Source organism: Tachyglossus aculeatus, chromosome 21 (assembly GCF_015852505.1).
Source record: "Tachyglossus aculeatus isolate mTacAcu1 chromosome 21, mTacAcu1.pri, whole genome shotgun sequence".
NCBI classification, from domain to species: Eukaryota; Metazoa; Chordata; class Mammalia; order Monotremata; family Tachyglossidae; genus Tachyglossus; species Tachyglossus aculeatus.
In genome coordinates, this window is record NC_052086.1 from 10,405,391 (window position 1) to 10,421,963 (window position 16,573).

Genomic DNA, 16,573 nt, shown 5'->3' on the forward strand with positions numbered 1-16,573 from the left:
ATTAACTTGTATCTACCCCAGTGCTTAGAACAGTGTTTGGTACACGGCAATTATTTAACAAGTACCATAATAATAATTGAGCAAAATGCCGGCAGGGCATGCCACCAGGCACTTGGGAGACTTAAGGCTCCACCCTCTGAAGCTTGGCATAATCGCTGGAACAAGCATGGTTACTGGGCCCCTCTGATGCCCTTACAGTGGTAAGCGCTCAGCGTTTTTATCACGGTACTCACTCCGGGCTTACCCTGTGCCAAGCAATGCGGCCGGAATGAGGTCACCAATGCAGACCGACAATCATAGTCCCTGTGCCACGTGGGGCACAAAGTCGAAGTAGAGGGGAGTGGGTGTTTAGCTCCTCATGGACAGGGCGTATAATAATAATAATGATGGTATTTATTAAGCGCTTTCTATGTGACAAGCACTGTTCTAAGCACATCTACCAACTCTGTTCTATTCAACATCATCATCATCATCAATGGTATTCATTGAGCGCTTACTGTGTGCAGATCACTGTACTAAGCGCTTCAGAGAGTACAATAGAAGCAGTGAGGCCTAGTGGATGGAGCACGGGCTTGGGACTCAGAAGGACCTGGGTTCTAATCCCGGCTCTGCCACTTGTCTACTGCGGGACCTTGGGCGTGTCACTTCACTTCTCTGGGCCTCAGTTCCCTCATCTGTAAAATGGGGATTAAGACTGAGAGCCCCACATGGGACAGGGACTGGGTCCAACCTGCTTAGCTTGTATCTACCCCAGCGTTTAGAACGGTGCTTGACGCATAGTAAGTGCTTAACAAACGCTATCACCATTATTATTGCTATTATTATCAACAATAACAAATGCATTCCCTGCCCACACTGAGCTTACAATCTAGAGGAGCCAGACTTTAATATAAAGGTCTGCACCCAGTAAGCGCTCGGTAAACACCACTGACTGACTGATTAGAGATGAGGAAATGTAGGCGTGGGGAAGCGAAGGGACTGCCCCTTAGTCACTCAGCGGACAAGTGGCGGGGCTGGGATGAGAGCCCAGGTCCTCTGCCTCCCGGGCGAGGGCTCTCTCCACAGGCCACGCTGTTTCGTACGGTGCTCTGCACCCAAGAGGCGCTCAATAAATGCCACTGATCACATGCTCTCCGGCTGGTGCCTCCTACCCCTAGAGCCCCAGCAAAAGACAATGGAAGCTCCCAGTGGCCGAACCAACTTTGGAAAACAGCAGGCGTCGGGAGACCTGGCCTCCCCAGGAGACCACCCCCAAGTCACACCTGGCCCGGCGGCAGAGGAGCCTCCCACCCCCCCGACCCGTTCAAAGCCTTTAAAAAGGCCCATCTTCTCCAAGAGGCCTTCCCCGACTATGCCCCCCTTTCCTCTTCTCCCACTCCTTCCTGCGATGCCCCGACTTGCTCCCTTTATTCATCCCCCCTCCCAGCCCCACACCACTCGTGTCCATACCCGTCATTTACTTATGTCTGTCTCCCCCTCTAGACCAGAAGCTCATTGTGGGTAAGGAACGTGTCCGTTATATCGTCCTCTCCCAAGCGCTTAGTACGGTATAACTGTACAGCATGTGCTTAATAAATAAGACTGATTGATAGGCGAGAGATGTCTGAGTTGTTTCCCATGGGGAGAGCCGGGCACACGCCCACACCGCCGGCCGACCCCCTTCTTCCTCGTCTTCGAGGGGGCGGCTTGGATTCACGCTCAGGGATAAGAAGAACGCTCGCCTACCTTGTTTGCTATCTGCTGATAATACTTTGGCTGTTCCGAAGTCTGTAATTTGAATGTGCATATCTTCGTTTAGTAAAATATTCTCTGGTTTCAGGTCCCTGAGGAAAGAAAAAATTAAAAAAAAAAAAGGAAGGAGGGGAAGGGGATTTTTCTGTGAGAAGGTGGGCTGACAGACCGGAGCTGCCCTTCAGCGTGCTCTACGGATGGGGCGAAACAAAGACTGACAACTTCTCCCCGTCCCTGCACGTTACTAGGCCAAACCAGCCGGGGCCTGAGAGGCTGCTCAAGATGACAGCGCTTAGTACACTGCCTGGCACATAGTAAGCGCTTTACAAATGCCATAATTATTATTGCTATTATTACGGCAGAGGGGGAATGCTGACATTCCCAGCAGGTGGTCAGGCCCGGCCTCCCCTCTCTGGTCAGTTCGAAAGCACATGCCTGGGAGTCAGAGGGTCAAGGGCTCTTATCCTGTTTCTGCCACTTGTCTGCTGCGAGACCATGGGCAAGTCCCTTCACTGGGCCTCAGATACCTCAACTGGAACAAGGGGATTGAGACTGTGAGCCCCGCATGGGACAGGGACTGTGCCCAACCCGATTTGGTGGCCAGAGAGGCCAACTTCTTCACTGCGAGGGCGGAGAGCAAGACGGGGTGGGGGGCTCGATGGGCAGAGGGAGGACGAGGGAACCTCCAACAGCCAGGTAAGCTGCCTTGATGGCAGGGATAGGGTCTCCCAACTCTAGTGAACTGGACTCCCCCGGGTGCTCCAACCCACAGCGAGTGCTCAATAAATAGCACTGTTTGATTGGGGTTAGAAAGCTACCACCTTGGCTCTTCGTAGCTTTGGCTCAGAAGAGATATATAGCCCAGAAAAAACTCTTCCACTCGTCATTTTCCGAGGGCTTCCGTGAGCCCGGGGGTCCGTGCCTGCGGGGCAAAAGACCACCGGCCCCCACCGGGCAGACTTGGGGGAGACCGAGTGGGCGTTGGTCTGTCCAAGAGGGAAGGGAAAGCAATTACCTGTGGATGATCCCCTTTCCGTGCAAATACTCTAGGGCCGAGACGATTTCGGCGGTGTAGAATCGGGTGCACGTCTCGTCGAAAGAACCGATCTTGCGGATGTATTTAAGCAGTTCTCCGTTCTTGGCGTAGCTGAGGCCAAAATCTGAGGCCGGGCTAAGGATCAGAACGAGAACCTTCCTCGGACCCGACGAGCCCAGAGTGGGAGACTGAGGTGACTGAGAGGTCCGACTGTTGGCTGGGTGCCCGCTGAGGGTTTCAGGCAGCCAGGTCCCTCTTCCGGAGCGGGAGGTCACAGTGGGTGCCAGAGGCCGGCCCGGGGAAGCCGAACGGGGCCGAGACCCATCTTCCTCCTGGCCAAACCCTCCTGAGCTCCAAAGAAGCCTCCCCTTCTTTCCACCGTCCTTCCAATCTACAGGGCGGGTACCCCCTCACCACTCCAGGATTTTGTGGGTTTTTTTTTTTTGGGGGGACGGACTTTTTTGAAAAAATCGGCTGCAACGTCAAAAATTGCCAGTGGCGATGAGATCTCCTCCCAGACCTTTTCTCTTCTCTGAGACTGCGCTGTCGCTAACGGAACGGAAGGGCGTTCTCGTCCACCACTTCCGGGGGGAACGGGGCACTCAAAGGATACAGAGCTTCTCGTCGTCCTGAAAGGTAAAGTAGAGTTTTACAAAGAATGGGTGATCCAGGCGGGACATTACATCTCTCTCGCGGGTGACATAGGGCACCTTGTTTTCTTTGATGATGTGGCGCTTCTCTAGAATTTTAACTTCGAAACAGAACACAACAACCAACCGGTCAGCAACAACAACTCGGAGACGGATGACCTCAAGACCTCCCTCGTCGGAGAAGCCGACGCTACACGGGCAGGTTTTTCCAGGCTCGACGGGACGAACTTTCTACCCCCTCCCACGCCATCCCGCGCCATCCCAGGCTGACTTTCCCCCGTGCCCGCGTGCCCAGGGGTCTCTCCGCCAGGCCGGCAACCCCGAAACTCTGAGGGATCGTTACTTACTGGCATATTCTCTTGAGGTTGCCAGTTCTCGAGCCAAGACGACCTGGTTTGGGGAGGCGGGGGGAGAAGGAGGGAGGGAGGAGAGGGGAAGCAAAGCACACGATGGAATGGAACTGTTTCAAATTCAGCCCCGTCCCAACCTGCAGCCAATCACAGCTGGGGTTCGAGGTGATTTCGACTTTTTTCGGGGCTCCGAGGGACGGGGTGAGGGGCTTAGTGGGCCACCCCACCGGCCGGGGGGATTGCAAAGGGAGGCAGTCTGGTCCACAGGGGAAGGAGCTGGGGGGTCACCTGGGATTTAATCCCAGTTCACCATGGGCCAGCTGTGTGTGCCCTTGGGGAAGAAGCAGTATGGCCTAATGGATAGAACCCAGGCCTGGGAATCAGAAGGACCTGGCTTCTCACCCAGGCTCTGCCACTTGTCTGCTGGGTGACTTGGGGCACGTCACTTCACTCCTCTGGGCCTCAGTTACCTCATCTGTAAAATGAGGATTAAGACTGTGAGCCCCATGTGGGACACGGACTGCGTCCAACCTGACGAGCCTGTACCTACCCCAGCACTTGATAACAATAATAATAATAATAATTATGGCATTTGTTAAACACTTACTGTGTGCCAGGCACTGTACTGAGCACTGCGGTGGATATAAAATTGTGTTGGCCACAGTCCCTGCCCCACATGGGGCTCACAGCCTTAATCCCCGTTTCACAGATGAGGCAACTGAGGCCTTGAGAAGTGAAGTGACATACCCAAGGTCACACGGCAGACATGTGGCAGAGTTGGGATTAGAACCCATGAACTTCTGGCTCCCAACCCCACGCTTTATCCACTACGCCAACACTACGGTGCCCAGCACATAGCGAGCACTTAACGGATACCATAAAAACATAATTTCAACACTCTCTGCCTCAATTCTTTCACCTTGAAAAACAGGGGCGGGGAAGATAGCCCAATGATCCTTCCTTCCCTCTTAGATACACCATGAACACAGTGATCCCACAGACTGTGGTCCAATCCACTCTAACCTCATCTACCCTGGTGCTTAGGAATGTAGCGGATTAAAGCAGAAGCAGCATGGCCTAGTGGATACAGCCCGGGCCTGGGAGCCAGAAGGTCATGGATTCTAATCCCGGCTCCGCCACTCGTCCTCTGTGTGACCTTGGGCAAATCACTTCACTTGTCTGGGCCTCAGTTCCCTCATCTGGAAAATGGGGATTAAGACTGTGAGCCCCATGTGGGACAGGGACTGTGTCCAACTCAGTTTGCTTAGATCTGCCCTAGTGCTTCGGCCCTCCCAATATCACATCTCCTCCAGGGAGCCTTCCCTGACTACCCTCTTATCTTCTTACCCCTAGTCTCCCCTTGCTCTTCATCACTGATGCACAGGGAATGTGTCCACTTATTCTGTTACATTTGAAAGATGAGGTAACTGAGGCCCGGGGAAGTGAAGTGACTCGCTCAAGGTCACCCAGCAGACAAGTGGAGGACCTGGGAATACAACCCATGACCTTCTGACTCTCAAGCCTGGGCTCTAGCCACTGCGCCACGCTGCTTCTCTGATGAGAGGTGGATTGCCTAACTCCCAGGCAGCCGGAGGAGGGATTATCCCGGGATTTCTCTGCCAGTCCCGGGGAGCCGGCACTTCTTCTCCTTGGGGGCCACAGGCCCAGAGCTGGACAGGTTAGTCAAACTCAAGTGAGGCAGTCTGGCACAGTGGAAAGAGCCCGGGACTGGGAGTCGGAAGGTCAGGGGTTCTAATCCCGGCTCTGCCACCTGTCTGCTGTGTGGCCTTGGGCCAGTCACTTCCCTTCTCTGTGCCTCCGTGACTTCATCTGTAAAATGGGAATTGAGACTGTGCGCCCCACGTGGGACAGGGACTGTGTCCTACCCGATTTGCTTATATCCACCCCAGCGCTTAGTACAGTGCCTGGCACACAATGAGTGCATAACAAACACAATTATCATTATTATTATTACATCACCAAGATACAAATTTGCTGAAGAATGACGGAGGATCAATCGGAGGATGGGGCCCAAGGGGGGTCTTGGGGAAGGCGGGATCCTCGCAGAGGGCAGCTGAGGCACGGAAGACAGGAGAAGTCTGGAGCTCAGCCTTTCCTCCACTGGGCCCCACCGTCCACCCGGTCACCCGGGGCAGGCAGGGCCCCGGGGCTCCCCAGCCAGAGTGGTCTGACTCCCTGCCACCGCCAGGCTGGCCCCGAGCCCCTCCACCCCGTCGGCAGGGCGAACTCGGACACGGACCACTCGGCCAAGTTTGGGGGCTGCCGCTCGCCCCCCGAGGCCAAGCCAACTCGCGGCCGCCTGCGCTCTCCCGCCTGGTGTCCAGCCCACAGAGGGACTCACGGTGGAGAAGGACCCCTCGCCGAGGATCTTCCCGAACTTGAAGTCCTCGGGCCGCTTCTTGCGCGGCTGCTGGGACGGCTGCGGGGGCTGCCCCGGGGCCTGGGGGAGGGGGCCGGGCCGGGGCTCGGCGGTGGCGGCGCCGTCCATGCCGGCTCCCTGGCGGGCGGCGTCGCTCGGCGCTCTCACCATGGATGGGGAGGGGCAGGGGCGCAGCACCACGCCCGGCTGGATGGGGACGGCATCGTACTAGAAAGGAAAGACGAGACGGGCGAGGGGTAAGGGTGGAGGGCCGGCTCCTCCCAGGCCCGGGACTCCCCACTCCCAAACCGAAGGGGACGACCACTTGGAGTCCACTTTCTTCTCTGCATTCACTCATTCATTCCATCGTATTTATTGAGTGTTTACTGTGTGGAGAGACTGTACTAAGCGCTTGGGAACAATAAACATATTCCCCGCCCACAACAAACTTACAGTCAAGAGGGGGAGACAGGGAGGAAGAAATAAATGACAGATGTGGACCTACGTGCCGTGGGGCTGAGGGGGGTGAATACAAGGAGCAAGTCAGGGCGACACAGAAGGGAGTGGGAGAAGAGGAAAGGAGGGCTTAGGGAAGGCCTCTTGGAGGAGATGGGCCTTCAGTAAGGCCTTGAAGGCAGGGAGAGTCTGTGGGATTTGAGGAGGAAGGGCGTTTCCAGCCAGAGGCGGGACGTGGGCAAGGGGTCGGCGGTGAGAGAGATGGGATCGAGGTACACTGAGTAGGTTGGCATCAGAGGAACCAAGTGTGCGGGCTGGACTGTAGTAGGAGAGTAGCGAGGTGAGGTAGGAGGGGGCAAGGGGATGGAGGGCTTTAAAGCCAATGGTGAGGAGGTGGATGGGCAACTCCTGGAGTTGGGTCTCCCCCACTCTGCGTCTCCTCCTCTTCCCCCGTTCCTTCCAGGAGGCCGAGGGGCCGCGGCCAGAAGGGGTCATATTGTGCTGCTGAAGTGAGATCCACCCCGCCGGGGGTCTGAGGGTCAAAGGGCTTCCCGTCCTCGGCCTATGCTTCCCTTGGGGGGAGGCGGAACGTCTTATGTTTCTTACCCACATATTCACATTTTACCCAGGTATTTGACCTGTCACCAAATCCTGTCTGTTCCACCTTCACAATGTCAATAAAATCCGCCCTTTCCTCTCCATCCAAACTGCTACCGCGCTGATCCAAGTACTTATCCTCTCCCGCCTGGACAACTTCATCAACCTTGTCACCCACCTTCCGACCTCCTGTCTCTCCCCACTTCAGTCCACACTTGACTCTGTTGCATGAACCACTTTACCAACATCAACGGTCAGTTCACGTCTCCCTGTTTCTCAAGAAGCTCCAGTGGTTGCCCATATTGATGCCGGTTTACTTGCATTTGATGTCTGTCTCCCCCGCAATAGACTGTGAGCCCACTGTGGAAAGGGAATGTGTCTCTCTACTTTCCAAGCGCGCAGTATAGTGCTCTGCACACTGTAAGCGCTCAATAAATGTGATAATGAAATACGACGAATGAGAAGCAGCGTGGCTTAGTGGAAAGAGCATGGGCTTGGAAGTCAGAGGTCGTGGGTTCTAATCCTGGCTCTGCCACTGATCAGCTGTGTGAATTTGGGCACGTCACGACTTCTCTGTGCCTCAGTTACTTCATCTGTAAAAAGGGGATCAAGACTGTGTGAGCCCCCAGAGGGAGAACCTGATAACCTTGTATCTACCCCAGCACTTAGAACAGTGCTTGGCATATAGTAAGCGCTTTTAAAATGCCATCATTATTATTATTATTATTATCTCCTCCAAGAGGCCTTCCCGGATTAAGCCCTCCTTTCCCCAGCTGCCTTTCCCTTCTCTGCCATCTATGGACTTGGATCTGTGACCTTTGGACATTTGATATTCACCCCACCCCCAGCCTCACAGCACTGACGTATAGATCTTTAAATTATACATTAAAAATTACTTATTTATTCATATTAACGTCTGGTTCCCCCTCTAGACTGTAAGCTCGTGGTGGGAAGGAAACAGGTCTGCTAATTGTGTCATACTGAGCTCTCCCGAGTGCTGGGTACAGTGCTCTGCACAAAGTACGCTCTCAATCAATACCACTGATTGATTTCGCCTGAAGTCGCTCCCAGACGGCCTAAAGGAGAAGCTGAACAGCCATCTAACAAGCCGAGGGCAGAGTCATCCCGCCTCGGTCTTGTGGCTTCAGTATTGAGACCCCTGAGCTGAGGAAAGAACCGCTGGCATGGCGACCACTGGTCTGTCTAAAGCCACATATGCTCTTGGCCCTGGCCAGCGGCGGGTGGGGGGTACAAGGCAAATGCACATTAAGGCTATTTGTGCGTAAGATGCTTTTGCAGCCTAAGAGTCTGTGGTAACCCCCTTGTCTGCTCCCCATAGTTTTGCCTCTTCTCTGAGCCCATGAGAAAAACCAGGCAAGGGGACACATGGCCAGAGATTCACTCTATACCCCGCCTTTCCTGTCTTGGACTCCCTGACCGTCCCGCAACTCCCTAATAATAATAATTACGGTATTAGTTACTACATGCCAGGCAATGTTCTAAGTGCTGGGGTAGATACAAAATAATCGGGTTGGACATAGTCCCTGTCCCGCATGGGCTCGCAGTCCCGATCCCCATTTTACAGACGAGGGAATGGAGGCCCAAGGAAGTAATGTGACTTGCTCAGTGTCATACAGCAGACAAGTGGTGGAGCCGGGATTAGAACCCACAACCTTCTGACTCCAAGGCCCGGGCATTAGCCACCATGTCATGAGTTGGTAGATACAATTCCTGCCCACCGAGAGCTGATTGTCTAAAGGGAGAGGCAGCCATTACAATAGATTAAGGACCAGGGGGAGAGTCAAGTATCAGCAGGACATGTACCTAGGCACTGTGAGGTATCAAAAAGTGAATATCAAAGAGAATTAAAAAGTGTGTAGTTGATGCGGAGGGGCAGGCAGGCAGGGGACAGAAGGACCATTCAGGGAAGGCCAGCATTTTCAGAGGTTGGAGCCGGAGCGATCCCGGAAGTTGCCGGGGCCATGGAGTGAGGACCGCAGGAACAGCGAGCCGATTTTCCGCACCCTCCCTCGGCGACTCGTGCTCCTCCCTCAGATTCCCGGGCTGCTCTTTCGTATTCAACTGTATTGAGCGCTTACTGTGTGCAAAACACTGGTCTAAGCGCTAGGGAGAGTTCAATAAAACAGACGCATTCCCTGCCCATGACGAGCTTACAGTCTACAGGGGAAGACAGACATTAATATGAATAAATGACTAAATAAATTACAGATAAACACATAGTGCTGTGGGGCTGTGGGGTGGGGGATGGATTAAGAGAGCAAGACTGGGCGAGGCAGAAGGGAGTGGCAGATGAATTTAGGAGGGCCTAAGACCAGGAAGTCCTCTTGGAGGAGATGAGATGTGTCTTCAGTAAGGCTTTGAAGTCGGGGGAGAGTCACTGTCTGTCAGATATGACGAGGGAGGGAGTTCCAGGCCAGAGGCAGGACGTGGGTGAGAGGTCAGTGGCATGACAAATGAGACCAGGGTACACAGAGAAAGTTGGCATTAGAGGAGCAAAGTGTGCGGGCTGGGTTGTAGTTGGAGAGCGGTGAGGTAGGAGGGGGCAAGGGGACTGAGTTAAAGCCAACAGTGAGGAGTTTCTGTTTGACGCGGAGGTGGGTGGGCAACCACTGGAGTTTCTTGAGGAATGGGGAGCCGTCCTGAACGTTTTTGTAGAAAACTGATCCAGGCAGCAGGGTTAAGTAGGGACTGGAGTGGGGAGAGACAGGAAGCAGGAAGGTCAGCAAGTTGGCTGATACAGTAATCGAGGCGGGAGAGGACGAGTCTGCGGATTAACGTGGCAGCAGTTTGGATGGAGAGGAAAGAGCGGATTTTGGGCAGGGCAGCGAAGAGCCGGTCAGCTCCCCGCACGGGGGTCCCCTCTAACTGGCCCGTGGCGTGCCCCGCCCTCCACCCGCCTTGGACGCGGAGGCGTCCGACGGCAACCTGCGTCACGGGGAACTCCGGGCTGGGAGCGGCGCCCCGCGTTGGCAGGCAGGGCCGGTGGGCGGTGCGGGGCGGGTGGTGGCGGCCTTATCGGCCCCATTTCCGGCCACAAGTGGATCCCCGCCGGCCCTGGCGAGATAAGGGGGGAAGGTTTTCGGGGGCAGAGGCCTGCTTGGAGTCCCATCCACCTTCCTCTTTCGGCACACCCGGTCCCAGGGGAGGGGACCCAGGGGTGTCATGCTAACATAACCTCCAGCCCTATCAACACCAGCCTTGATTCAACAACTTGTGGCACCAGTCAGCTCATTGTGGGCAGGGAATATTTCAGTTTATTGTTGCACTGCCCTCTCCCAAGTGCTTAGTACAGAGCTCTGCACAAAGAACTCAATAAATACCATCGACCAACACGGCCTTTGTTATTACTATCCCCATAGGAGTGGAAGCTCCTTGTGGGCTGGATTGTACCTCTTATGGTGGTGTTTGTTACGCACTTATTATATGCCAAGCACTGTACTAAGCACTGGGGTGGATACAAGCAAATCCAGTTGGACACAGTCCCTGTTCCACATGGGGTTCACAGTCTCAATTTCCATTTTACAGATGAGGGAACTGAGGTCCAGAAAAGTGAAGTGACTTGCCCAAGGTCACACAGCAGACAAGTGGCGGAGCCAGGATTAGAACCCAGGTATTAATAATACTAATAATGGTATTTGTTAAGCACTTACTATGTGTCAAGCACTGTTCTACGCACTGGGATAGATACAAGGTTATCAGGCTGTCCCACGTGGGGCTCACAGTCTTAATTCCCATTTTACAGATGAGGTCACTGTGGCACCGAGAAGTTAAGTGACTTGCCCCAAGTCACACAGCTGACAAGCGGCAGAGCCGGGATTAGAACCCATGACCTCTGACTCCCAAGCCCGCGCTCTTTTCACTAAGCCACGCTGCTTCCCCCAGGTCACACAGCCAACAAGTGGAGGAGGCAGAATTGGAACCCAGGTCTTTTGACTCTCAGGCCCGGGGCTCTTTCCACTTAGGCCACACCGCTGCTCGGTACTGCAGGCAAAGGACGAAAATCAGAGCGGGTGTAAAAACTGGATCAGTGGCAAACGCCTGCATGAGCCAAGTGAGCGTTCAGTGGGTTAGCCCTAGGGCCGGGGGGCTGCCTCCCACCTTGGAGGTGGTACTATCCACCCCTGGCACCCATCACGGGCGCCCACACACGCTCACTCCGTCTCCCCCTCTAGAGCGGAAGTTCCCTGTGGGCAGGGACTACAGCTACCAATTCTGCTATACTGGACTCTCCCAAGCCAGGAGTCCAGTGCTCTGCATGCCCTAATTGCTCAATAAAAGACACCCATTGATTATTTGAACTTTTCATGAGCAAGCCAGGGAACGGGGGAGGAGGAGAGGGGCCGGTGTGGGGAAGCAGAGGAGGAGAATAGGGGTTGGTGCTGGGGTGCTGAGGGAAGGGGAGGAGGAGAGGGGCCGGTGTCAGGGGAGTGGGAGGAGGAGAGGGGGTGATACCAGGGAGAAGGAGGAGGAGGAGGAGAGAGGCCGATGCCTGCGGGAGGAGAAGGAGAGGGGCCGGTGCAGGGAGAGCTGAGGAAGGAGGAGAGAGGCCGGTGCCTGGGAGCGGGAGGAGGAGAGGGGCCGGTGTGGGGAAAGCTGAGGAAGGAGGAGGAGAGGGGCCGGTGGCGGGGAGCGGGACAGGGAAGAGGAGGAGAGGGGCCCAGTGGCGGGAAGCGGGAGGAGGAGAGGGGCCGGTGCGGGGCAGTGCTGAAAGGAGAAGACCTGGTGTGGGGGAGCTGGTGGGCGAGGAAGAGGAGGAGAGGAGCCAGTGACTAGGAGCAGGACGGGGAGGAGGAAGAGGAGGAGGCTGGTATGAGGGACCAGGGGAAGGAGAGGGACCCACTGCCGATGCTCAGTAAATACCATTCATTGACAGTTCATTATTCGGGGCTGAAGAGCCCCAGGTTCTATGCCGTGTGAAGCAGCACGGAGTAGCGGACAGAGCCCGGGCCTGGGAGTCGGAAGGTCATGGGTTCTAATCCTGGCTCTGCCGCTTGGCTGCTGTGGGACCTCGGGCAAGTCACAGTTTCTCTGCACTTCAGCTACCTCATCTGTAAAAAAATGGGAGTAAAAGTGTGAGCCCCAGGAGGGACATGGACTGCATCCAACTTCATTAACTTCTATCTACCTCAGCGCTTAGAACAGTGCTTGGTACATAATAAGTGCTTAGCAAGTACCATAATCATTATTATTAATATTAATAACGGTGAGAGTGTTCAATCAATCAGTGGTATTTCTTAAGTGCTTACTGTGACCCAAGCCCTGTACTAAGCACTTGGGAGAGTCCAGCACAAGCCTTACATAAGGCCCATCTCCTCCAAGAAGCCTTCCCAGACTAAGCCCCCCTTTTCCTCACCTCCACTCACTTCTGGGTCGCCCTGACTCGCTCCCTTTGCTCTTCTCCCCCTCCCAGCCCCATGGCACTATATCTGTCACTTCTTCCTTTCTATTAATGTCTCTCTCTCCCCCTGCCGCCAACTGTAAGCTTGTTGTGGGCAGGGAAGGTTTGTTGTTGTACTGTACTCTCCCAAGCACTTAGTCCAGTGATCTTGCACATAGTAAGTGCTCAATAAATACAACTGAATAAATGAATGAATCATAATAATAATCATCGTGGAATCTGTTAAGCACTTATTTTGGGCCAGGCACTGTACTAAGTAATGGGATGAATACAAGAAAATTGGGTTGAACAAAGTCCCTGTCCCGCAGGGGGCACAACAATCTTAATCCCTATTTTCCAGATGTAGCAACTGAGGCCCAGAGAAGTTAAGTGACTTGGCCATGGCCACACGGCCATGAATCCCAAAAGGGGTTCAGTCTTGGTCCCCATTTTACAGGTGAGGGAACTGAGGCACAGAGAAGTGAACTGACTTGCCTAAGGTCACACAGCAGACAAGTGGTGGAACCGTGACTAGTACCCAGGTCCTTCTGACTCCCAGGCCGGGGTTTTATCCATTTGGCCATGTGGAGAAAACTTATTCACATTTTACAGAGGGAGAGATTTGGAGGGGAAGGGAAGTTTACCTTAAGAGTTTTACCGCTGAGGTCACATTCGGGGAGGGCAAGCTAAAATGGAAATCCCAGTAGGAGGGTCTGCATTGGCCTGCCAGGACCAGATTACCCCAGGATGAAAAGAAGCAATGTAGCCTAGTGGAAACAGCCAGGTACTGGGAGTCAGAAGGACCTGGGTTCTAATCCTGACTCCACCACACAACGATAATAATGATGGTAATAACAATGGTATTCGTTAAGCACTTGCTAGGTGCCAGGCACTGTGCTAAATGCTGGGGTAGATATAAGCAAATCGGGTTGGACACAGTCCTTGTCACACATGGGGGTCTCAGTCATTTTACAGATGAGGTAAATGAGGCCCAGAGATGTTAAGTGACTTGCTCAAGGTCACACAGCAGACAAGTGGCAGAGCTGGGATTAGAACCCAGGTCCTTCTGACTGCCAGGCCCTTGCTCCAGCCACTAGGCCAGGCTGCTTCTCTGCTTGCTGTAGGACCTTGGGCAAGTCATTAAGTCACTTCTCTTGGCCTTTACCTAGTGATCTTCTACCTACTCCAGTGCTTAGTACAGAGCCTGGCATATAGTAAGCGCATAAACAAACAAAAAATAAAAATAAAGGACTATCACTCTGAGATCCCAGGGCAAGGCACCTGGGGACTCGCAACCTCAATTACTCAGTCAACAGCATTTCCTGAGCACTTTCTGTGTGCAGAACACTGGACTAAGTGCTTGGGAGAGTTTGATGCAACAGAGTGGGTAGGCACAATCCCTGCCCGAAAAGAGCTTCCCATGTAGAGGAGGAGACAGACGTTAAGATAAATTACAAACAGAAGAAACGTGAGTTTATAAAGATAGGGGTACTGCTTACCAAGGCAAGAAGAGTCCGGTCCCGGGAGTCAGAAGACCTGGGTCCAAATCCCATCCCCCAACTCGCCTGCTGTGTGTCCGCTGGGCAACTGACTTCACTTCTCTGAGCCTCAGTTTCCTCAGCCATAAGACGGGGGGATTCAGTGCCTGATTTCTCCCCCCTACTCGGACTGTGAGCCCCACGAGGGCCGGGGACCGGCCAACCTGTTTATCTCACTTCCACCCCAGTGCCGAGTACAGTCCTTGGCACACAATAAGCGCATAACAAATACCACGAATATTATTATATAATTAAGTATGACTGCTATTACACACCCCATCATTTCAGCGCTCACGCGTGTTTGTATCCGTTTCCTTCTTCCTCCTGTCGGGACATTATTTTGGTGTCCACCTCCTTTGCCAGTTCGTCAATTCCTTGAACGTGGAGACCGGGTTGGGCGGGGTTTAGAGGGTCAAAGTATCCCCAGGAAAGGACCTGGGTCTCAGTCTACACTGAGTCCCGCCCACTTATTAGTGCTCGGTAAAAGCTTTCCTTCCCGCTAGTGATCCTGCCCGAGGCATCTACAATATGACGATTGTTGAGGGTTTATTACGATGAGTGTTGAGGGTTTATTCCACTCCCCTAAGTACTGACAACTACCACCAGGAAAGACAGGATTCCTCCAACACCACAATTATCATTATCGTTATTATTATTATTATTAATAAGGTATTTGGTGAGTGCTTACTATGTGCTAAGCACTGTTCTAAACCCTGGGGTAGGTACAAATTGATCTGGTCAGTTCCTGCCCCACACGGGGCTCACCTTCTAGGTAAGAGGGAGGACTGGCACAACCCTCTCACAACTTAATGGAATTTATGAGCACCTACTGTGTGCACAGCACTGTACTGAGCGTTTGGGAGAGTACAACATAGTTGGTAGACACGTTCCTGCCAATCTCGTGGCCCAGTGGAAAGAGCCCGGGGCCAGGAGTCAGGAGACCTGGGTTCTAGTCTAGACTAGGGAAGCAGAGGGGTCTAGTGCATGGGCCTGGGTTCTAATCCGGGCTCCACCAGGAGTCTGCTGTGTGACCTTGAGCAAGTTACCTTACTTCTCTGTGTCTCAGTTCCCTCCTCTGTAAAATAGGAATGAAGCCTTGTGAGCCCAGTGTGGGACAGGGCCCGTGTCCAACCCAATTACCTTGTATCTACCCCAGCACTTAGTACAGTGCCTGGCACATAAGTTAGTGCGGAACAATAATTATTCATTATTACTATTATTCTTCCTCTGGCTGCCGCTGCAGTGAAGCAGGGAGAGGGAGGGTGATTCCCCAAGCCTCAAAAAGAGAAGCAGTGTGGCCTAGTGGATAGAACCCAGGCCTGGGAATCAAAAGGACCTGGCTTCTAAACCTGGCTCTTCCACTTGTCTGCCGTGTGACCTTAGGTGTGTCACTTCATTTCTCTGGGCCTCAGTTCCCTCATCTGTAACATGGGGAATAAGACTGTGAGCCCCGGATGAGACAGGGACTGTGTCCAATCCGATTTGTTTGCATCTGCCCCGGCGCTTAGAACAGTGCCTGCCACATAGTAAGCGCTTAAACACCACAATTATTATTATTATTACTATTATTAATGGTTGGTGGGAGGAGCTGCTGGGAAACCTGGGGGGTGGGGTATCATCCCCATCTATCTGGGAGGAATGGGGAACTGAAGCAGCTTGGGGCCAGCCCGTCGGATGGGGAGGAGGACCGTGGAGAGCGGCCCCGGGTGACCCACCACGAAGGGCAGTGTGGGCACTCAGGAGCGGGGTAGTGGGTGGGGAGTCAAGGTACCTGGCTATTCTAGTCCCATCTATTCATTCCTTCATTCAGTCACACTTATTGAGCGCTTACTGTGTGCAGAGCATGGTACCAAGCGCTTGAGGGAGTCCAACGGAGAAGCCGACGTCTGGGAGTCAGAAGGACCTGGGTTCTAATCCTGGCTCTGCCACATGTCTGCTGGGTGACTTGGGCAAGTTACTTCACTTCTCTGGGCCTCAGTACCCTCATCTGGAAAATGGAGATTAAGCCTGTGTGCCCCATGTGGGACGGGGAATGTGCCCAACCTGATTTGCTTGTATCACCCCAGAGCTTAGTACAGTGCCTGACACATAGTAAGCACATAACAAATACCACAATTATCATTATCATTACTACCTCTGCCCCAAGCCTGCTGGTGACCTCAAGTAAGTCGCCTAACCTCTCTGGCCCTGCTTCCTCTTCTGCAAGCCCTGGGGGGGGATGAGGATGGCTGGGGCCCATCATCTGATACCAAGCATGGTGCTCGGCACAAAGTAAACGTCCAGGACAGAGACAAGAACGATAATGGTAGGGCATGCAGCATGGAGGTGGAGAATGAGTGGGAAGCCAGGTGGGAGGAACTGGGCGCAAAAGTGGGTAACCTGAAAGATGGGAATAAAGGGGCAGGGGCAGCACTGAACCAATCGTATTTACTGAGCA

General features: G+C 53.7%; 1 protein-coding gene across 1 annotated transcript in view; it reads right to left on the reverse strand.

Moving 5' to 3' along the window:
• Positions 1-16,573, reverse strand: part of PDPK1 (3-phosphoinositide dependent protein kinase 1) — a 48,101-nt gene that overhangs the window by 17,938 nt on the left and 13,590 nt on the right. Inside the window, exons 2-6 of the mRNA XM_038762539.1 lie at positions 6,130-6,375; positions 3,765-3,807; positions 3,381-3,518; positions 2,747-2,891; positions 1,726-1,823 (exon numbers count right to left, since the gene is read on the reverse strand). Of these exons, the coding sequence (XP_038618467.1) occupies positions 1,726-1,823; positions 2,747-2,891; positions 3,381-3,518; positions 3,765-3,807; positions 6,130-6,375 (670 nt within the window). The remainder of the gene's footprint in view (positions 1-1,725; positions 1,824-2,746; positions 2,892-3,380; positions 3,519-3,764; positions 3,808-6,129; positions 6,376-16,573) is intronic.